Raw genomic sequence first — 23,778 nt, 5'->3', positions numbered from 1 at the left:
CCCAGCTGGTCTGGGGCGGGGAGGCAGTTGGGGGAGGCGTACTGTGAGGTCTCCGGCTCGCCTGCTGCGAACCGTGAGCTAGCTGTCTGCGCGCGGGCGGCCTGGCCCGGGCTCCGGTAAGGCGTGCGTGCGGCGGGGCGGGGGCGGAAGAGCTCGACTCAGGTTCGCGGTGTGGCCCAGACTGCGCTCCCTGCCGAAATCAAGCCCCGAGTCCTCGGTGTGGAGCGTTCGCCCTCCCGGGGCACGGCTGGCCTTTTTCCAGAAACTGGATTTTGTTTTCCTTCTAAAATCATGTCGGTCCTTATTTCTCTTGTTGGCTCGGTCTGGAGGCGGGCAGGGAAGTCGTGTGTAGAGGCGCGTAGTGCGAGGCACTGTGCTAAGTGCTTTGCTGATGCTTTCAAAATTCTTGCAGCATTCAAGTGCTGAGGAAATTTTGGGGTTGCGGTGAGGCTGGTAAAAAAGCCTGTTGGGAACTTGGGCTGGTACCGGAAAACATTGATTTACTTTTTTCCTTTCCCCTCTATTAGAATTATTATTCTTTGCTACCAAAAAGTATTCGTCTCCCCTCTCCTTCACGCCCTGGGCTTTTTTATGTTTTGATGCGGTTTATGAAGTTAATGTCAGAGTATGTAAACTATTTTTTTAAGACTAATACAAATCAGAGGTGATTAAATGCTCTCAAATCCCCCCACTTATTGGTAGTTTGGACTTTAAGTTTTATAGAATTAAATTTAGATTATCGTGTAGTCGGGATCGCAACACCTAAAAACATAGTATTTGATGGAATTTGATCTAACCCTTTTAGAAAAGCATGTAAGTAAGCATACTCTTATTTTTTCAATACTTGATTTCTGCTTCAGTATATAATTACTAAAAAGGGACATGAGCATTTAGCACCAATTCCTTTATAATGCTAGTTAATTTAGGTTGACTGCGGGCCACTTGAAACAGCTCATTAACATTCAGTGTTAAGTATATATAAAGCACTTAAAACAGTACCCGTCACTTAATACTAGGTAATTGTTAACTGCCATTATAATGATGATGATTATTTGCAAAATGTCATACCAGAGGAAGGCCGGTCTTTATGTTTTATGTTTTTTTTTTATGTTGCCCTTATTGAAATACTTAATTTTGTTTTTTTAAAGATATGTTTCACTTTTAGAAATCAAATAGCTTCATGATCAAAATTTACTTGTTTCATTCACATAACTTTGTGATTTTATGGAGGAAAAGTACACAAATTAAAATGTTTTTCAATTTAAATGTCATTGTTTTTTAATCTTATCTACTGTGTTTAAACTGGTGACATAATAACCGTGATTTCATTACTGGAGTCAGCTTTGACTATTTTGAACAAAAACCAGGTATTTATTCAGAGTTTTTTGTTTATTTGTTTGTTTTTAATGTAGCTGTAGAAGTAACCTGGAAAGTGGAATCGCTGCTTTCAGTGCTTGGGGTGGAGCAGAGAGGCAGGCAAATCAGAGGACCCTGGTACAACACTGGTAGCCAGTAGCTTATCCAAATTTACAACAAGAAGTTTTACAGATCTTTTGTATTAAAAGGATGATATCTGTCAGAGGGAAATAGGCAAAATGCTGATGTGAATGTATTCCATTTCCCACCCTCTCTCCTCTCTCCCTGACAAATAAGAGAATCACTTGAGTATATGCTCCTCTTGCTTTTTCTGGAAGCAGGGACGGGGGACAGGCAATACTATACTATAGCAGAATGGTTGAAATGCCAGATGGACTTGGATTTAAGTCACCACCCTTTCACCTACTCACCGTGTGACTTTGGAAAAATTAGGAGGCAGAGAAACATTGGTGGCAACATAAACATGAGGTCTGGTTCTTGGCAAATGTCTTGATTCTTATTCTACCAGGACAAACCAGAGTAGATGCATAATGAGAATGCTTTCACTTGTCAAATGAATATCAGGTTCTAAGAGCAATGGAGCCTAAATTGCCAGTTGCTAGTATGACATTGCAGCCCAGAACTCCAGTATGTATAACAAACACATTGTTGTAGCCTGCAGACAATAATACTTTTCTTTGTTTTCAGACTGTAACTGTGTCAGCGTGTTATGATGCCGTCTCGTACCAACCTGGCTACTGGAATCCCCAGTAGTAAAGTGAAATACTCAAGGCTCTCCAGTACAGACGATGGCTACATTGACCTTCAGGTAAATGCAGAAGGGACCTGATGAGATTGGCTGGCTCTGTTTCTGCTCAGTTAGCAGGGAAACCTTCCAGGTAGAGGTTTTGCTCACTGTCCCTAGATATTAGAGGGAGCAGCAGGAAAGAAACTCTGCTCTGCGATTTTCAGCCATAGCCTGCAGAAGGAAGGACCTTGGCAGAGCAGTTTCGAACCAATATAAATATTGTCGAAGAAATTTTAGTTGTAATGCCAGAGTTCAGTAGTTGCAAATTCTGTGTAGTTTATCTGGAAATAATCAGATTGTCTTTTGTTAAGTAGAATTTTTTAAAGACTATGTCATCGGTTTGTTTACACTTCAGTCAAAACCACCAGTTCATCTTTTAAGGGAGAAACTAACTGCTAAAGCCAGCAGATTGTGGGAATCTTCCTTCTTTCCTGATGTCATGAGATCCAATTTATTAAAGGTATTCTTTGTGGCAAACAGTAAGTAAAACAGAGAATATTTATTAAGTTTGTGTCCTACCCTGATCATTGTTTATAAAATAGTTAATGGTGTAGCATCTCCTTTTGCCCACTTCCCTTTAGAATAGAATATTTTAGGTGGAACCAGGACCGAAGAGGAAGTGTCAGGAACCCATCCTTTTAAATATAAACAAATCAATTATTCTTTGTACTTTTTGGACCCACACTTGAAGGAGAGAGTTTTGGGGTGTTTTTTTTTGTTTTGTTTTGTTTTTAAGTGCGTCTGGGAAGCTTCCAGTCAGTTAGGTCAGACACAACCATGAGCCAAACCTTAGGAATTTGTCTCTGAATCTTAACCTTGAATTGAACTTGTTAATAAGGCAGGTTATTTGCCTTGTGGGGCAGGCAACTAATGCTTTAGAAAAAGTTTATTTTAAAACCTTTGACTATATGCCAGCTTAGCTTTGAATGCCAGAAATCACTTATTTTCTTTCTTATTTTCCAGAGCATGATGTACACTCTTAATCCCTGTAGATTAGTACAGCCTTCCATGTGCCAAGACACGTTTATTAAAAACATGTCTAATCAATGAATGACCATAAAGTGTCTTTTGTTTTTGTAAGAAAATAATTTTTTTACGGTACAATGAATGGTCTGTGGAATGAGACTAAAACGAGAAAGAATAACAGTCTGGGACTCCCTCCCTCAAGTTATTGTTAGAGCAATAACTAGAGCTTCATCTCCTGCCAGTCCTTTTCCTTTCTCTCCCAGAGCTGCATTGGGTAGTAGGACTTACTTCAATACACACCAAGATTGGTTCCTCTTATCCTCTCTGCTTTAAAGTGTCTGAGCCCTGGTATATTCATAATGCTCTTCCTTGTCTTTTTTTGTTTCTCTTTCAGTTTAAGAAAAGCCCTCCTAAGATTCCATATAAGGCCATTGCGCTTGCTACGGTGCTGTTTTTGATTGGCGCCTTCCTCATTATCATAGGCTCCCTCCTGCTGGCAGGCTATATCAGCAAAGGGGTAAGCTGAGGGGCTTGTGGGATTGCCATGAGATGTTTAAAATGTGAGCCAGGACTCACATTTTTATATTCAGTTTTATATTCATATTGAGTACAGTATATTCCAGCAGAAAGGAGAAAAGGGTTTTTTTTTTAGATTTTGTTCTCAGATAACAAGACATATTTCTTCCTTTGAGATTCCACAAACTTCTCCCACTGTTCCTATGAGGTGGGTGTGGCAGGTAGGCAAATTTTCCCTCTGAGATGTTGGGCAATTTTCCCACCATCTTAGTTTGGAACAGCAAAACTGAGCCTAGCTTTGAGGATTCCTGACTGATAAAGGCCATAACTGGAGTAGAATGCTGTTATTATAACTTTGCAGTTATACTACTGTAGTTAGTGTTTGGGGAGAAGCAGTGAGGCTTATATAGGTCTGGGGCCACTGACCCAGCCAGGACTTCTGGCTCCTAGATCAGATCTTTCTTAAATTGGATTTGGTTGGAGTTTCTATTGAGCTTCAGTACGATACCTTAGAAACCTAAAGTAGTTTTTGGTGGTTCTTTCTCTTGGATTGTATACAGATGCTTATACACAGCATCTAAATTGTTCTAAAGTAATACTGACCATAGTTCACATCTGTTCTTCAACACACACCAGGCCAGGGGATGATGGTCACATTGGTCTGCAGAAGGAACAAAGCCAAGAGCTAAAACTGGGGGCATTATCCTTGGAACTGGGAATATTAACACTGTCACAATAAAATGGCTACGTTTGGCTTTTGAGACCTGTATCCAATTTGCCTTAGGTCCTAAACTATTATGTGGCCACCAGAGGCATACTTGGTGCTGTCTAAATTTGAACATCTAACTTCAGGACTGTGCCTTCAGTTAACTTTCATTGCAACATGCATTGTTAATCCCAGGGGTATAGTCAAGATTCTATTAATGATGTAAAAATTGAGAGTGGAGGTGAGATCCACATGCAACAAATATCACTTCACCTTGTGTGCTTTATAAAAGACTACTTTATAAATAAGGATAAAGGTGTTAATTAAGAAAATCACCTAATAGATTGTTTTGGTTTTTAGTTTGGAGTTCTTTTCACTATTATTGCAGACATTTCAAACAAAACAGAAGTAGATGAAATAATATGAACCCCCACCGTGTATCTACAACTCGGCATCAACAATTATGAATGTTTTGTTTCATCTATCCCCAACTTTTTTTCTTGTATACTAAAGCAAATACCAGATTTACATTTGCTGGTAAATCTGTAAGTGTGCATCTCTAACAGTTTTTACATTAATCTAGGAGTGTTGTCTTGATACCATTTACCTGTTTTTCTATTCCTCATATTTCTTGCATACTGTTAGATTTAGGGACTTGCTTAGATTTAGTTCTACTTTAGCTTTGTTTTAGAAAGAATATTTCATAGGGGTGCTGTGTATTTGCTCTTGCACATGGGTTCTCAAACTTCAGCGTCTATCAGAATCACTTGGCAGACTTGTTAACACACAGGTTCCTTGACCCTGCTCCCAGAGATGCCAGTTTTGTAGGTCTAGGGTGAGGCGTGAGAATTTGCATTTCTAACAAGTTCCCAGGTGATGCTGGTGTTCCATGGACCACATTTTGAGAACCATTGCTATAGCATTACATTAGGAGGCACAAAATGGTTGTCCTAATTTTTAGTTGATATTAAGATTGATTACTGGGTTCAAGTGTCTTCAGCCTAATTAATTTATCATAAAATGAATTACCCTTTTCACTAATGAATCCAGTTCTATCATTTTCCACGTTTGTCAGCGAAAATTCTTCTGGAACTTTCTCAAAACCATTATTTGGTTACCCTGAAATACAGTATGTATAGTGAAGGTAGGAAAAATGTTTGATTATTTCTCTTTAATTATCAAATTTTTATAAAAATACACCTAGCAACCTCAAAAGGTAACCAAAGAATTGTTAGTATCACTGTAAGCTTATCATCTTTTTACATATTTGTGCTTCAGTCAACTGTAGTCTGTATTCTTTTTAACGTATAAATTGTCCCATATTTGGTCAGTAGGAGCCTCTTCAGGTTATTCCTGTCTTTTCTTTTTTTAAATATTTCTTTCTTTCTTCATTTGGTTGTGCTGGGTCTTTTTTTTTTTTTATTTAATTTTTATTTATTATTTATTTATTATGTTTATTTTTGGCTGTGTTGGGTCTTCGTTTCTGTGTGAGGGCTTTCTCCAGTTGCGGCGAGTGGGAGCCACTCTTCATCGCGGTGCGCGGGCCTCTCACTACCGCGGCCTCTCTTGTTGCGGAGCAGAGGCTCCAGACGCTCAGGCTCAGTAGTTGTGGCTCACGGGCCCAGTTGCTCCGCGGCATGTGGGATCTTCCCAGACCAGGGCTCGAACCCGTGTCCCCTGCATTGGCAGGCAGATTCTCAACCACTGCGCCACCAGGGAAGCCCTGTGCTGGGTCTTAATTGTGTCAGGTGGGCTCCTTAGTTGTGGCAGTTCGTTGCATCATGCATGTGGGATCTAGTTCCCTGACCAGGGATCAAACCCAGGCCCCCTGCATTGGGAGTGTGGAGTGTTAACCACTGTGCCACCAGGGAAGTCCCCTACTCCTGTCTTTTAAAGCTGACCCAGGTTAGCCTTTGATAACTTTCTTGTTTTCTGGCCCAGCAAATTATCCCAGGCCCATCTGTACATTCCCTGCCCCCTCAACTCCTAGACAGCCATTTCTCTAAGGAGCTCTGGTTTCTTTATGGGAAGTAGATACCTATGGTTGAACATGGATAATTTCTTTATAATTTTTAGTACTTTGTAGTTTTTCTGCAATTGATAGGGAGGCAAAGAGATGTAAACCTTTTGTCTTGGTAGTGTATTACCAAAAGAAAGTGCTCTGAAAAGTATGTGATAACTGATCTATGGATTGGACCCATGGCTTTATTTTATTTTAAAATTTATAACTTGCATGGTACTGATGTGTTTGCCTCCTTCTGCCACCAGGGGGCAGACCGGGCCGTTCCCATCCTGATCATTGGCATCCTGGTGTTCCTGCCAGGATTTTACCACCTGCGCATCGCCTACTATGCATCCAAAGGCTACCGGGGATACTCCTACGATGACATTCCAGACTTTGATGACTAGCACACACCTCAGCCCTGAAGAAAAGAGTCACAGATGGGACTGAGCCCACCTTTAAGACATTGAGCAGATACTATGGCTAAGGGCTAAGGAGTTCTGCGATTTGCAGATGTTTAACAAAACAGTGGCCAGATTTTATGGGTCCATCCGAAAGATGTTAACTAAGCTTACAACTATCCATGTCATCAGGACAGTTTCTATTTTTCATCTCCTGGCCCTGGCAAAAGCTCCTGACAAGTTTTTCCACGTGAATATGTGTCATGAAAAGTAGCAATGTTAATTGTATGGGAAAGTGGGAGGTTATTCTGTAGTGGAATGTGTTGCTGCCACCACCCTTTTTAGAGTTGAGCATTCTTTTAAATAGTCCTCATTGTCAGTATGTTCTTGTGGCAAATGGAAGAATGCAGTATGTCAGATTTCTTATTACTAAGTAATTTATTTTGAAAATATGTAAGTGTCTTATCCCCATACTCTAACTTTGTGTTCTAGTGGAAAACCGTGGCAAAATCAAATATCAGTGGGGTGCATCTATAATATTTTTTACTTGCTTTCTTATTAACAGCAACTAGGAATTTTTTAAAACTCAGAGCAAATTTTCAAACTGTAAACACATTCTCTGTTCACCGGTCCTTGGCCAGCTCTGATCTGGTTCACTGACAGGTTGGCCAGCATATAATTTGGATCATTCTGTCCTTTGTAAATCTAGATGTTCTGTATATCATACCTTTAAGGACAAGACTTTTGGCTGTTTCCTAAGGAAAAAATGTAGATAAGTGGTTATTATTTATAGTTTTTAACACTGTTGTTAGCACCTCGTATTATGATGTCATTCTGCTGAAGATTGTAAGAACTGGCCTGGATCTCTAGAGGACAAGACTGCCTTAGTTTGATTCTGTTTCCTATCTTGCAAAAAATGGCTTGTATTCAAAAGAAATTAAAATGTCAAAATCTAAATCCTAGGCTTAAAAGATAACTTTAAACCTATTTTAGAAAACGTTTTAGTAATTATATGATATCTTTGATCCCAATACCTAGGACTACCTTCATTTTTAGATAACTGGCATTGTGCATTAGACTGTTTTCCAGTCATTCTTTTACTCTGAAGTTACGGACTTGGATGATTAGAAGCCTGCAAGTGCCATTAGCTGAGATTTGGAGGGCTGTGGGTAGAGGAAGGTTATTAGGGAAGATGACTTCAACTTTGGATGTATTAAATTTAGATGTCTACTTGACATCCAAGTGGAGATGTTGAGTAGGCAATTGCAATGTGCAGTTTGGAGTTCAGGAAGGGAGTCTATGCTATAGTTAGAAATTTGGGAGTCAGTGTTGGGGCGATATCTAAGGGCCATGGGGCTGGATGAGATCACCCACGGAGTGAGTACAAATGGGAAAAAAAGCTAGGCTAGGACTCAGGAAGTGAGAGACAAAGAGAGGGCAATCAGAAGTAGCCTTCAAGGTTAGGTGCATTTGGTAATGGGAGGGTAGGCTGGGGAGTCCGGTAGTCTAATTAAAGTTCTTGGGCCTTGACAGTGAAGATGTGAGGAAATATATAAAGCTTGATCCTGGGCAGTGTTTGCAAAGCAAAGCTAAGACCAGAAGGTTTTGGCCAAACTAAATTATTTTGTCCTTTTTATAAGGGTAATGATGCTGCTAGTAAGGGGGAAAAAAAATCAAAATGGAACGGTGGGGAGACTAAACAGTCCATTCCCATGGTTGTCTAATTAAGTTTCTTGTATACCCTTCTAGAAATTTTCTAAGCACATATCTATCCTTTTTTCAAAAAACAAAAACGAAAACTCGGACTCCCATTGTATAGCTCCATAATTTGTTTCCTACTTACTCTATTTTGTGTATCTTGCCGTATCCACAGAGATCAGCCACGTCCTTTTTTTTTTTTGGCTGCATCACGTGGCTTGTGGGATCTTAGTTCCCCGACCAGGGATTGAACCCGGGCCCCCTGCCTTGGGAATGTGGAGTCTTACCCACTGGACCACCAGGTATGTCCCTCTATTTCATTTTAATACTTGGAAAAACCCTGAGTTGGATAAGATTCTTAGGTAATAAGTTGATATTTGGGACTCACATTTAAGCAAAGCCTGAATTTCCCTTACCAAGTATGAAAGGCAAATGCCTTTAGGGGCTGGACAAGTAAAGGAATGGAGGGCAGAGGGATGGATAGGATTAACGGGAACCAAGGTCAATTGTCAAATGTATATTTTATCTAAAAGCAGCCTCCCCGCTCCTTCTGAAGTGTTGGCCAAACCATGTGCCCTAGCTTTATAAAGATTTTCTATTTATTTATTGGCTGCACTGGGTCTTCGTTGCTGTGCGTGGGCTTTCTTTAGTTGCATCGAGCAGGGGCTACTCCTCGTTGCGGTGCATGGGCTTCTCATTGCAGTGGCTTCTCTTCATTGCGGAGCACGGGCTCTAGGCACACAGGCTTCAGTAGTTGTGGCACGGGGGCTCAGTGGTCGTGGCTCGCGAGCTCTAGAGCACAGACTCAGTAGTTGTGGGGCATGGGTTCAGTTGCTGTGCAGCATGTGGGATCTTCCTGGACCAAGGCTCAAACCCATGTCCCCTGCATTGATTCTTAACCACTGTGCCACCAGGGAAGTCCAATATAAGGATTTCTTATTTGCAACAATAATTATGTCTCTCAGTCATTTCCAAAGTTAAATCCTCCCCAGTTGCATCAGCTATTCTGCATGTGATGGCAGTTTCAGACCCATTTCTTCTGGATAAGCTTCACCTGGTCAATGTGCCAGAAGCATATTGATTGCTTCCTTTCTGCCCAGAATTTTAGGTGCTGAGGGTACAATAGGAAAGGATAAGACTTGGTCCGTGAGGAGCAGAGGTTGCAAACTAGTGGCCACAGATGTTGGCCAGAATTGTTTTAAAAATGGTAAAGTTCACCTGATGTTGATTTGGGGCTTTTCCTGGAAAATCAGTAGATTTTTCTTGCTGAGAGGCAACCAACTGGAGCAAAGTAGTAGTGAAGCAGCTTTGAGCAGAGTTCTCCAGTTCACTGCAGTCCCCACCACTGCTTGGTTACTTTTGTACCAAACCTTCTAGTTTTCTTCATTAAGGGCAAAGAGTGTGTCTTACAGTCCCACAAAGTCTAGCACAGTGCTTGTGGGGATTTAGGTTTATTGAATGAAGAATCAAGGTCAGGAGTGTGTTTCTGTCCCAGGACACGGTGTTCCTTTGAGGTACAGACAGATGGGCTGGTACCATTTGATTCAGACTTTCCTAAATGACCCTCTGTCAGCTGCCTGGGAGGCCAGCTACTCTGTAGACAGATTTGGTGCTCCCTGGTGAGTCAACTCTCTTCGTGGCACCCTCTGCTCAGGCCATTGAGCCCAGTTCACAACCACCTGCAAGTCCCCTCCTCCAGGGTCATGCAGTGTCCCTGCTGGCTCGCACAGAGGAGCGTCCGTTACTGGTGCAGTGAGGGAAGCTGGTAAAGGGACAAGAACAGCCTTGATTTTCTGCTGAGCTTCAAAGGGCCATAAACCAAATCAACTCACCTTATTTGCCTTGCTCTGTCATCTAATTTCCCATCCCGAGGCTCCTGGCCTCACATGTGTGGTCAGTTATGGCTTAATGCCAGGGTGGGAAGGGCATAGACTGAGTCTTATTTGCCACAAGGTATTGCACAAATTACTTCTGGAGCCTCGGTTACCTTGTAATGTAGGGATAAACCAGTTCCTACCCTGTAGGGTAACTGTGAGGAGTAAATAAAACAACGTGGGAAGGTGCTTCACACAGAGCCTAGCACTCAGTAAGTGGAAGCTGCTGTTTGAGAGTGAAGCAGTTCACTCCTTTGGCTTCAGGGAGTAGTGCCTGGGGTGAAGCTGACGAGGAGAGGAGAGAGCTCATCTGTTATCCCTGATGCCAACCTGAAGAACCTGCTGTTCCATGGCAGAGCGACCCCGGAGCCAGGGGCCAGAGCCAGCACAGCAGTCAGCCCCACCAAGGCAGGGCTCCCTTCCCTGACAGCTGCCTGTGGGAGGGGGTGAGGAGGTCTCCAGACCCTGCCCTTCTCCAGCATGCAGCTGCTCCAGTCCTCTGGTTGAACAAGAGAGGAAGGGGAGGACCAAAGCATCCCACTGTAGCCAACACGTGGGCCACCGGAGGCCCTGCAGGGAAGGCTGTGCAGATGAGATGACGCAGCTGGAGTATGGTCAAGCCACCCCTCCCTGGAGCTTGTTCTTCCCTCCCCTTTCTCCCATGGACCCTGTTTGCACCTCTTCTCTTCCTGCACTTCCCCTTCTCAGTTTTGCCCCTTGCTATTCAAAGTGTGGTCTGCGGACCAGCAGCATCAACAGCATCCTGGAGCTCGTTGGGTAGGCAGCATCTTGGGCCTGCCCTAGACTGCTAAACCAGAACCTGCATTCCAACAAGACCTCTGGGGGACCATTGCCTGTCAGTGTCTGAGAAGCACTGATCTGGGGTATCCCATGCCTCAGTCCATCCCCTCCCTTTAGGACTGGACCTCCTCTGGTAGCGCCAATGGCTAGGAGTAGGGGCACCCAGAAGGTTAGCCCCTCCTCCTCCATCCACCGTTATTCTCCAGCTAAAACAGTAACCCCCAGTGTCCTGGGGAAGCTTCATAGAAATGGCACAGAAACAATGCAGGAAAGCTTTGTGAAGATCCATTTTTGTGAGCAGTGAGAAATCAAAAGAGAAGTCCCACAGATGGGGAAGGTCTGTGGCAGGAGTGGAAGTATGCTTTGGTGCTCTGAAGGCCAGGGGAAGGGACAAAGTGTACTTTATGACCCAATGAGAGACAGGATGTTTTGTCTTAGTTTCTGGGGGAGGCAGACCTGGTGGCTCAGGAATTTACCCTGAACACTGAGGTGCTGGCTTTCCTCCCCCTCTCCCTGGGTCTCTAATGCCTCCAGTATTTCATTCCTCTCACTAACTTGGGAAGAGCCGACTAGAAAATGCTCCAGTCTGGGAGATAAAGGTTCTTGGCCAAGATGCTAATCCTTCGAAAGGGTTTTCTCTCGGATTGATGGCCGCCGAGTTTGCTCTGAGATCACCACCCACAGGACCACTATCCCCCTACAACTGAAAAGATGGCAGCAGCAGAATCACCAACACAGCCTCGGAGGGTTTGTGGCCTGGCAGAGTTGAGAAGACGACTCGTCCCAGGTGGGAGGAATGACCTTGCGGAGCTGGGGAAAGTCAGATCTCTGTGGACATAGCTCCCGGCTCCTGCCCCTGGACTGCAGTCTGAACACTTTAACTTAAGAGGTTACTGACAGGAGACTTGCTGAGAGCTCTAAGTGTCTGCTTCTTGGGGATGTCAGAAAATGCCAAGTATTTTCCCCATTTAATGGAGTCTGAAACCACAGTGAGACCAAAAGAGCCATGGAATGATGCTGGCCCCAGATCAAGGACTCCTGCTCATTCTGAGCATTGACTCAAGGTGGTATTCCATTGTGTTGCTCTCCCAGGTGTTTGCATCCTGCCTCCAGCAAGGAGCCAGGGAGTCTTCTCTCTCCTCCAGTCTCATCTCATATTAATGGCAGTAAAAGAAGTTAACTTCTCAAGTTGCAGAGATTCAGATTTTGCAGTCTAGAAAAGCAAGGTAGGCACAAAGTCCATGAAGTCACATGCAGTGTTGGCAGAGTGGATCCACATTTGCTTACCAAGCCTCAGGTCACCAAAACTTGAAACTTGAGAGGACTTCGGGGGCAAAATACCTCTTTATTAAAACATCTCCAACATTAACCAGAAAAGTAGACCACAAGCTTTGAAAACAAGTCTATCTTTTTGTGTGTTTGTTTGTTTTGGCTGCACCATGCGGCTTATAGGATCTTTTTTTTTTTTTTTAAAGTATTTGTTTATTTATTTATTTATTTATGGCTGTGTTGGGTCTTCGTTTCTGTGCGAGGGCTTTCTCTAGTTGTGGCAAGCGGGGGCCACTCTTCATCGCGGGGCTTGTAGGATCTTAGTTCCCCCAACAGGGATTGAACCTGGGCCACAGCAGTGAAAGTGCCGAGTCCTAACCACTGGACCGCCAGGGTATTCCAAGTCTATCTTGATACAGTTAGATCTTCCATGTGTCTTATTGGTCACAGCTTTAACCTTTGTTTTATCTCCAGACTTTGATTTAAATTTGCCTATTAATTCACCTTGAATTCTACTTTTAAGTTTATCCATGAAATATTTGGGGGCACCCACTATGAACATTTGCTAGGCCTCAAAAGGGAATGTCCACTTCCTCCAGAAGTTTGCAACATACTTAGAGAGAAAGAGATCCATACCTGAACTAGCTAAACAAATGCAATAAGTAATATTAATAAATGAGTAATTTAGAAAGTTTTTGCTCTGCTAAGTGGATTGGAGAGGAAAGGAGGATTAGCAGGCCCTGAAAAGCATCTGGCTGAGACAAGACTCAAGCTAGACCACAGGCAGGTGGGAGGGAAACTTGGGCTGGTCCCAAACTGGTAATGGGTACTGTGTGGTCTGGGTGCCCAGGCTGGGCATTGGGAGAGCTGGGGATTAAGGTTGCCAGAGTGACACAGAACTAGGTTGCGACCAGCTAAGGAATGAGGAACTTTGATAGCTTTCTTTTTAAATTTCGTTTTATTTTTCTAAAAATTATCAATGCACATACCTTAAAAAGTCAAATGGGGGGCTTCCCTGGTAGTGCAGTGGTTGGGAATCTGCCTGCCAATGCAGGGGACACGGGTTTGAGCCCTGGTCTGGGAAGATCCCACATGCCGCGGAGCAACTAGGCCCGTGAGCCACAACTACTGAGCCTGCGCGTCTGGAGCCTGTGCTCCGCAACAAGAGAGGCCACGATAGTGAGAGGCCCGCGCATGGCGATGAAGAGTGGCCCCCGCTTGCCGCAACTAAAGAAAGCCCTCACACAGAAACGAAGACTAAACACAGACAAAAAAAAAAAAAAAAAAAAAGTCAAATGGTTCCACCAGGCTTGTCATGAAAATCAGTAGTCCTCTGCAACCCCTCTTCCCTTGCTCCCCAAGAAACAATCACCTTCAATTCTTCCAGCTGAAACTTTTTGTATTGACTTTGCTATCTCCACATGAAATATATTACCACTTAACAATATTTCAGTCAGGCCTAATCAATTGATTTTATCCAGTGGAAGGTGGAGATTTTGCTCTGTTCCCTCATCGTCTCCCATGATACTCACATACTTCCAGGCCCTCCATTTTCTCCATATAATTGTGTCATTTTGGTTGGATCAGTATTAAATGTTGACATTACCAAGAATATATAGACCTTATTTGCAGCTAAGCCAGGACAGATACTTTTAGTTTTTCCTGGAATTAACAATCTTGCTTTGTTTGTTTGTTTACATAATTTTCTGTGTATCACTAATTCAAATTGTTGCCATTTGTATGTATCTCCTAGTATTTCATCCATTTCGTCTTGAAGAGCTCTGTCCAGAGCCTGCTGCCCTGTTCTCCACCTGCTCATGCTACTTCACAGGTGAGGATGTGACTGCAGTTCCTTTGGGGGTCCTGTGTGACATATGTGGAGATGTCTGGTGCCACTCTGATTCTAGGTTCTTTATTTTGCTATTATTTTTCTTTCTAGATGCTTGTAGGTTTTCACTGTACTGAAATCTCACGATGATGTGTCTTATTGTTGGTTCATTTTTATCCAGCACCCATTATCCATTACACCAGGTGTTCCAGATCCTTTCAGTCTAGGAACTCCTGTCTTTCAGTGTAAAGGAATTTTCTGAAATCAATCATCCTATAATTTCATTCACTCAGATGTCTCTGTTTCCTATTTCTGGAATTGTTTCCTTAAATGTTAGTCTTTATTTTTTCTCTCCTATTTTCCATATTTTTGTCTTTTTTCCATATTTTATCTTTTTATCTCCTTCATGGAAGATTTCCTCAGCTTTATGTTCCAGCTCTTCTGCTATACTTTTTGTATTTTTGCTATCATGGTTTTGAGGTCTAAGGACTCTGTTTTGCATTCTGGGTGTTATTTTTGTAGCAAGCAATTTTTATTTTGTGGCTGTAACATCTTTTCTTGTCTCAATATGTTCTCCTATCAACATAAAATCTTCACTTATCAGCACAGTAGTCAGAGTGACCCTTTTAAAATGTGTCATATCCTGTCATTTCTCTTAAAATCCCACAGCAGCTCCACATCTGACTCACAGGAAAAGCCGGCATCCCTGCAATGCGATGGGGCCCAACACGGTCTCCCCCTCACCTCCCTGTCATCGGCTGCTCTACCTCTTGTTCAGTCTGCTTCAGTCACACCAGCCTTCTCAGTGCCCCTTGACTTCTCTGAGCCTGCTCCCAACTTAGAGCCTTGGCTTTAGCTGTTCCTTCTGTCTAGAATGCATGAAAAAGTAACAGTGAGTTAGAAAGTGACAATTGCTATGGAAGAAGAGTTGAGCAGAATGGAGACGAGGAATGCTGATGCTAGGGATGGATGTGATGGAAATGTGAGTAGGCTGCAGTATTACACAGAGAGGCCAGGGAAGGTCTTACTGAGAATATGCAATTTGAGCAAAATCTTGAAGGAACCAGCTCCATGTTAAAATCTCTCTGGACACAGCCAAGACTGTGGTAGTATCTCTGGTCACCAGGGTTCAGCCCAGGGTTTTCCTACTACCTGGCCAATTTTCAGCCTTTGAAAATTAATAATTTATTTAAATGTGGAATTATATTAAATAAAAGAGTAAAGACCTCCTTTATAAACAGTATGCCCTTGTATTCTTCCAAAAAAAATTCAAATATAAAAATATATGCAGATACTTTTTAAACTCTTTTCATTGTGAAATATAATACATATACAGAAAAGTGGGGTCGGAGGGAGATGCAAGAGGGAGGCCATATGGGGATGTATGTATATGTATAGCTGATTAACTTTGTTATACAGCAGAAACTAACACACCATTGTAAAGCAATTATACTCCAATAAAGATGTTAAAAAATAACAATAATTAAATTAAAAAAAAGAAAAGTGCACAAAACATAAAGGTATGGCTTAAATTTTTATCATAAAAGTGAAAACTCGAGGAAGTACCTCCCAGGTCAAGAAGCATGACATGGGCATCCCAGACAGATGGAGCAGCACAGGCAGCATGGTAAGAGGCAACAAAGCAGTCGTGGCCTGAGAACTGCCAGGCTTCTTTATGGCTGGTAGGTTGTAATAGGAGAGGCCTTGGGAGAGGATGCAGGCAGGTGAGATCTTGGAGAGCTCTCTGTGCAATGGGAGAGAGTCTAGCCTACTGTCCCCTATCCCAGCTGGGGGTCCAGCCCTTCTCTCCACTCTCAGGTCATCCTCTAAATCTGGTAAATAAACCTAGAGAAAGTATGACTTTTCTTCTGTGTCTGAGACTAGAAGATTAGAACAGGAAACCTCATTTTTTGATCAAGCTCATCAAACTCCTCTGACACTGGACAAAAACAGACTCCTTTGGGTAAAAGATGAGAAGAGGCACTTGGCTCATGAAAAGATTCAGGAACACAAAAGAAAATGGATCAGAAGTGGAGGAGAGAGGCTTCCAGTAACAGGGGAAACTTGTACAAAAGGAAGATTCATAATTGTACTTTCAAGTGAAACTCAGGATTCAGAGGTAGACACTCAGAGAAGAGAATATTAGGTATGATTTTATGTGAGAGTTTATAAATGGAAATGAAATGTATTATTAAAAATATGAATTACTAAAATTGACTCAGGAAGAAATAGAAAATCTGAATAGACCCACTAACTCTAGAGGATGGGAAAAGGGTCCTCAAAGGTTTTAGTTGCCCAAATTTTCAGGTTGGACAATAGTATGGAAAATTTTTGGCAAAATCTTCAAGAAAGGTAATTAAAAAAAAATTTTCCCCAGGCATATTTTATTATTTTTTCCCTTTTAGTTACAATTTTTGTAATGAAAGTGATTTCTTGTTCATTCTTTTTTTTTGGCCACCCCATGTGGCATGAAGGATCTTAGTTCCCCGACCAGGGATTGAACCCATGCCCCCTGCAGTGGAAGCGCAGAGTTCTAATCACTGGACCACCAGGGAAGTCCCCCTCATTCTTTTTTAAAATTTATTTTATTGCAATATAGTTGATTTACAATGTGTTAATTTCTGCTGTACAGCAAAGTGATTCAGTTATACACATATATACATTCTTTTTCATATTCTTTTTCATTATGGTTTATCACAGGGTACTGAATATAGTTCCCTGTGCTAATCAGTATGACCTTATTGTTTATTCATTCTATATATACTAGTTTGCATCTGCAAACCCCAAACTCCCACTCCATCCCTTCCCCCACCTCACTCCCCCTTGGCAACCACAAGTCTGTTCTCTATGAGTCTGTTTCTGTTTCATGGATAGGTTCACTTGTGTCATATTTTAGATTCCACATATAAGTGATATCATATGGTATTTGTCTCTCTTTCTGACTTCACTTAGTATGGTAATCTCTAGGTCCACCCACGTCGCTACAAATGGCGTTATTTCATTCTTTTTTATGGCTGAGTAGTATTCCATTGTATATATGTACTGCATCTTCTCTATCCACTCAAGAAAGATAATTTTTACGTTCTAGAATCTATAGCATGAGAAAAATTTAGAAGCATCAGTATTCATTTTATAAGCCTACTATAACCCCAATATCAAAGCTTGTCCAAATGAATATTTTTAAAAAGTACACATCAATCTCACTTATGAATATTGATTTTTAAATTGTAAATAAATTATAAGATCAAATCCAGCTGTGGATTAAAACAAATAAGCAAAGTCAAAGGTATATTAAGAAAATCTATGATGTACTTCATTACGTTAAAGGAGAAAAATCATATGACCCTCTTGATAGATGCCAAAAAGGCATTAGATAAAATTCAACATGTATTCCTGATTTAATAACAAAAGAAATTAAAACTCTCTGGTCAGCTTCAAATAGATAGACCTTAGCATAATAAAGAATATGAAGAATCAACAGCAAATGCTATAGAGTAAAATACCAGCTGCATTCTAATTAAAATCAGAAATAAGGTCAAGGTGCTCACTAACACCTGTTATTCTGGTTAAAGCAAAAGCAGGCATGAATCTCAGCTCATAGACTCAAGTTTGCAAGAAGTTAGGTGTTCCAGTTTTTTTTTCTGCTTTTTAAATAATTTCATTGAATTTCAATCATGAGTCACTTATATATACCAGATGATCGAAATTTACTCTTGGTCATTATGAGAGTTCCCCTTCCTGCCAGGTTTGCCATCTCAGTTGGAGTGGGGAGGTATCTAATACCAGGGAAGGGAAGCAGCTGGCCCATGTGTATCCACAGTGGCATTTGCTGTGATGTACTTTGTCTTGTCTAAACCTCAGATGTTGGTCCATACATGTAGCTGTGGCGTTGTTGCTTGTTCTCAGCTGCACAGTTTCTTAAGTTCTCTGTCTCTCAGCTCCTTCTGCACCCCATTTGGGCACCTGAGAACGTTAGGTGACCCTTGTGCCTACATAGTGGGAGTGTCCCAGGTTCGTCACTGCCTTTGGGCTCCTTCTGGACACACCTCAAATTATTCTGCTGCTCCCACCCCCATGCTGGAGTGCGTGGGAATTGTGTGGGCTTTCTCCAGTCCAGCTGTCCAGCTCTGCCCATAGCCTTTTCATTTCTCAAAGAAATGATACAAATATGCTGCTTCCCAGGCTCTACTTAGAGAAAGGGCAGGGTCCCTTCTGATTCCAGTTTCCCAGTTTATCAAGGATACCTCTTGTTCTCCTGCTGGCAGCTCTCCCCTTCCACCCCCCACCCTCTATTTATGTCAATGCTTGGGCTTCTGGGGGAGGGGGACAGGATGGATGCAGGGACACATTGAAGTTTTGAACCCAGTTGCGTCCCTCTAACTCTTCTCTTTTCTCTGAATCCAGAGCCTTTTATTTAATCTAAAGAAACACTAAACTAAAGCACATTAAACATCAAATAATTTGTAGTGAATAACCTTTAGTTTAACTTCGAATTGTCATGAGTTAATAATTTTGGTTTATACCTCTGTTCAATGAGATGAGTCTGCCAATCATGCATTTGGATGTTGTGGCAACAACAAATTGCTGTAAAGGGTTATAGATGCTTGCTCTCAATATCTGTACTTAACTCATCATGGGCCAGTGACAAACAACTCATGGACCAGCCATGGTCCAGAGGCCACATTGAGTAACTTGATACAAAGGCTTGGTCACCTCCACATATACTTTTCTAAATCTGGTAGACATTTGAAATTAAAAATTCCAAGGACTTGGAGACTTCCCTGGTGGCACAATGGTTAAGAATCCACCTGCCAATGCAGGGGACACGGGTTTGATCCTGATCTGGGAAGATCCCACATGCTGTGGAGCAACTAATTCTGTGCACCACAACTACTGAGCCTGCACTCTAGAGCCCGTGAGCCACAACTACTGAGCCCACGTTCCACAACTACTGAAGCCCGTGCGCCTAGAGCCCACGCTCTGCAACAAGAGAAGCCACTGCAATGAGAAGCCCACACTGCAACGAAGAGCAGCCCCTGCTCACCGCAACTAGAGAAAGCCCGCGCAGCAAGGAAGACCCAACTCAGCCAAAAATAAATAAATAAAAAAATTTATTAAAAAAAAAAGAATGTAGTTGTGGAACGGAGAAGAGCGAAATGTGGTGTCGAGAGGGACAGTCAAGAGTAAGGGGGACAAGGGAGCCCTTTTCCAGTTTCCCTCACCTTGGCGCATCAACCCCACAAGGAGGCTGGAACCGTGCAACTCAGATTGGGGCTTGAACCCATGGTCTTTTTTTAAAAAAAATTAATTAATTAATTAATTAATTTATTTATTTATTTTTGGCTGTGTTGGGTCTTCGTTTCTGTGCGAGGGCTTTCTCTAATTGCAGCAAGTGGGGGCCACTCTTCATCGCGGTGCGCGGGCCTCTCACTATCGCGGCCTCTCTTGTTGCAGAGCACAGGCTCCAGACACGCAGGCTCAGTAGTTGTGGCTCACGGGCCTAGTTGCTCCGCGGCATGTGGGATCTTCCCAGACCAGGGCTCGAACCCGTGTCCCCTGCATTAGCAGGCAGATTCTCAACCACTGTGCCACCAGGGAAGCCCCGAACCCATGGTCTTTTGATTGAGATCACACACCTGGTCTCAGGACTTAATGAAGCTCAGGTTCTTGATGTCTTGTTGCAGAAAGAATTCAGTGAGAGACAAAATGATAGGTAAGAAGTGAATTTATTTAGAGAGAAACACAGTCCATAGAGTGTGGGCCATCTCAGAAAGCGAGAGAGGCACCAGAGTACGGAGTTGTCAGTTTTTATAGGGGTGGGTAATTTCACAGGCTAGTGAGTGGGAGGAGTATTCCAGCTATTTTGGGGAAGGGGTGGGGATTTCCAGAAATTGGGCCACTGCCCATTTGTTGACATTTTATGGTCGGCCTTGGAACAGTCATGGCGCCTGTGGGTGTGTCATCTAGCATGCTGATGTGTTACAAGGAGTGTTTACTGAGGCCTAAGGTCTAGTGAAAGTCTCGTCCGCCATCTTGGACCTAGTTGGTTCTAACCATTTATGTCATGTCCCAAGGCTATGTCATTCTTTTAAAGGGGGGGTCTTTGTTGCTGTGTGCGGGATTTCTCTAGTTGCGGTGAGTGGGGGCTACTCTTCATTGTGATGCGCAGGCATCTCATTGCGGTGGCTTCTCTTGTTGTGGAGCACAGGCTCTAGGTGCACTGGCTTCAGTAGTTGTGGCATGCGGGCTCAGTAGTTGTGGCTCGGGAGCTCTAAAGCGCAGGCTCAGTAGTTGTGGCGCACGGGCTTAGCTGCTCTGCGGCATGTGGGATCTTCCCGGACCAGGGCTCCAACCCGTGTCCCCTGCATTGGCAGGCGGATTCTTAACCACTGCACCACCAGGGAAGCCCCATTTCTACTTTTATCTTTAGTGATTTCTGCTTATACTTCCTTTGGATTTATTTCACTATTCACTTGCTAACTTCTTAGGTTGAAAACGTAATTCATGGGCTTCCCTGGTGGTGCAGTGGTTAAGAATCCGCCTGCCAATGCAGGAGACACAGGTTTGAGCCCTGGTCCAGGAAGATCCCACATGCTATGGAGCAACTAAGCCCGTGCGCCACAGCTAATGAGCCTGTGCTTTAGAGCCCGTGAGCCACAACTACTGAGCCCATGTGCCACAACTACTGAAGCCCACGCACCTTAGAGCCCCTCTGCAACAAGAGAAGCCACTGCAATGAGAAGCCTGAGCACCACAACAAAGAGTAACCCCCACTTGCCGCAATTAGAGGAAGCCCGCAGGCAGCAACAAAGAGCCAACGTAGCCAAAAATAAATAAATTTATATAAAAATAAGAAAACGTAATTTATCTAATGCCAGTCTTTCTTGTTTTGTCATCAATGCACCCATGGGTATTCATTTTCCTGACTACTGCTTTGACTGCACTCCAAGATGCTGACATGTAGCTCTTTAATTATTGTTTATTTCTGAATAGTTTATAAATAAAAAAATTTTCCTTTTGGAAACAAGAATCATTTAGAAAGCTTTTCCAAAATTTCCAAGTTAACAAAATTTTGGCTAAATTTTTCTTACTTTTTAATTCTATTGCATGGTGGCCAGAAAATATGGCCTGTGTGACTTTTCACTTTTCTGTAACTCTCATCTACCTGTCTCAAGTCTGTTCTCTGATCCCCCGATTTTTGTTCCTTTTTCACAGGATGCTCCAGTGAACATGTGCCAGCATTACTGAGCAGTTCCTGTGGAGAGAGAGGGGTGTGGTTCTCCCCTGGAGCTTCCTCCATCTTAAGCTATTCAACTGCCCCACCTTTCTGACCCCCATCCCATCACTGTCATGTGTTGACACAGGAAAGGAAAATCTGCTCTAATTTAGACATTCACAGTAGGACATGTGTGGCTTGCCTCCAATGTCCTGGGGTTCATCTCTGGAGATGTTTGAATCCCTCTTTAGTAAATCTAGGAAATCAACATGGTGCTCATCAGACTGCAGGCGCCTCCTCTCTTTTTCCTTGAAAACTGTACTTCTCTTAATGTGTTTCAAAGATAGCTTTGTCTTTTTCATGGCCCAGACCATAAACTAAAACCCCAAGCCAGTGTTTCCCACACTGTGTTCCATAACATCAGTCCTGTAGCTATTAATATGTGATATACAGAAATGGTTCTGTTTGGGGACTGCTGAATTAAACAAAGAGAACTGACTACAACGGGTACCCTCAGAGCCTCTGTATTTTCTAGTGCATTAATTGACTTAATAAGAGGAGGGGAGAGCATGGTTTTGTGTCTCAAACTAATCTGGAATGCAACCTTTCTGTGTGACATCAAGGGTAATGTTTCATAACAGACACTGCATGCCACTGCTATTCTCTTTTTTGTTGTTATTAGATGTTTATTTTTACTTTTTAAAATTGAAGCACAGTTAACACAGTGTTGGGTTAGTTTCAAGTGTACAGCAAAATGATTATTATACATACATATATGTTTATATGCCACTACTATTTTCAGATATGCTACTATGAAGTCTTTTGTTTGTCTTGGTCAAAGTTTCTTTAGCTCAATGGTTAGAGCCTGTCCTTCACTCCACCCTCTCGGTGTGCTTGTATCGTGATTCTGCAATCCAGTGTTTCTGCTACCCCTCTAGAATTCTTACTGTAGGCACATCAGATCAGCCTGCCTCCTATGTTCTCATGAAGTGCACAGATAAACCCTTTGGAAGAACAGGACCAAGGACAGAGGCTTGCAGTGTGCCTCTGAAATAGGGAGGACACACACATTTCATTGGTATTTGGTAGATGCTGCCTAAGCCAGCCCTTCTCATACTTCCTTGTGCAGGTGAATTACCTGGGAATATTTCTTAAATGCAGACTCTGATTCAGTAAGTTTGGAGTAGGGTCTGAGATTCTGCATTTCCAACAAGCTCCCAGGTGATGCTAATGCTGCAAGCCCTGGGACTACATTTTGAGTAGTAAGGTATTAGAGCACTGAGTTGAGAAGGATTCTAAGGCTACATTTGTGCTCATTGGGAAAGAGTGCCATGATCAATTAGTAATGTTTGCCATGAACAGAGGAATGAGTTGTGAATACATGCCATCTTTGTCCTACAGCTCTCTCTCTATGTTGAAAATGATTTATTATTCAAGATAGTAGAGAAAATAAAAGTCATAACTAAGAACGTTAAGCAAGCATGAAAATGGATGTCTATATATTCTAGATGGCATACATTCCAAGATGTATTTTTATATTTTTAAAAAGGCAAATTTGGACTTTTCCCTGCCATATTTGCTAGGAAGGCCCAACTCCATCTTTTCTGAAGTGGGTCATTAGGTTTTATCATAGGGATTTTTATCAACTGTTGCTATCCAATCAAAGAATTCAAAATAAAATGATGCTGCTATATTACCAAAAAAAAGAAAAAGGCAAGGTTGGAGAATGAACTTTACACTACTTTCCTATTTGTGTAAAACAATAATATACTCTGACAATACCAAGAGTTGATAAAGCTATAGAAATTTCTTATACTGCTAGTGAGAATATAAGCAGGTATAACCACTTTGGAGAACTAGCTGTCATTATTATTAAAGTTGAAGGCATTTGTACTCTATAACCCGGTAATTTCCCTTCTGGGTACACACATGAGAGAAATTCATGCACCTATGCACCAAGACCCATGGACAAGAATGTTCACAGCAGCATTGCATTTAACAGCCCCCAACTGCAGACAACTCAAATGTCTATCAAGAGGACATTAAGATGGAAAAATTAGAAAATTTTTAAGTGGAGAAATTGTAGTAAGTTTCTTTTTTGTTGTTTTATTGTTTTGTTTTGTGGTAAATTCCTAACGAAATACTACATGATAATAAAAGTGACAAAACTACAGCTATGTGCGGATGAATATCACAAACAAAATGTTGATTGAAAGAAACAAGACTCAAAAGACAATACAAGAATCAAAGGATTATACAGACTCCATTCTGTAAATTTTGAAAACAGGAAAAACTAAATTATATCACTTAGGGATATATATGAAGATGCTAAAGTTT

General features: G+C 42.2%; 1 protein-coding gene across 3 annotated transcripts; it reads left to right on the top strand.

Annotated features, from left to right (window-relative positions):
- On the top strand, window positions 1-23,551 carry TMEM230 (transmembrane protein 230). Of its 3 annotated transcripts, none has more exons than XM_059897041.1 (5): window positions 1-116; window positions 2,065-2,185; window positions 3,525-3,647; window positions 14,151-14,228; window positions 21,441-23,551. In XM_059897041.1, the coding sequence occupies exons 2-5, from the start codon at window positions 2,087-2,089 to the stop codon at window positions 21,471-21,473; spliced, it is 333 nt and encodes a 110-aa protein (XP_059753024.1). In that variant the 5' UTR covers window positions 1-116; window positions 2,065-2,086; the 3' UTR covers window positions 21,474-23,551. The 3 variants fall into 3 exon arrangements, with proteins under 3 accessions (XP_059753024.1, XP_059753025.1, XP_059753023.1); XM_059897042.1 differs by lacking the exon at window positions 21,441-23,551 and adding an exon at window positions 14,895-15,428; XM_059897040.1 differs by lacking the exons at window positions 14,151-14,228; window positions 21,441-23,551 and adding an exon at window positions 6,621-9,055.
- Window positions 23,552-23,778: the final 227 nt, after the last annotated feature.

Source organism: Balaenoptera ricei, chromosome 15 (genome assembly GCF_028023285.1).
Source record: "Balaenoptera ricei isolate mBalRic1 chromosome 15, mBalRic1.hap2, whole genome shotgun sequence".
NCBI classification, from domain to species: Eukaryota; Metazoa; Chordata; class Mammalia; order Artiodactyla; family Balaenopteridae; genus Balaenoptera; species Balaenoptera ricei.
Note: the sequence above shows the minus strand (reverse complement) of the source record. Positions and strands in the feature narration are given on the sequence as shown.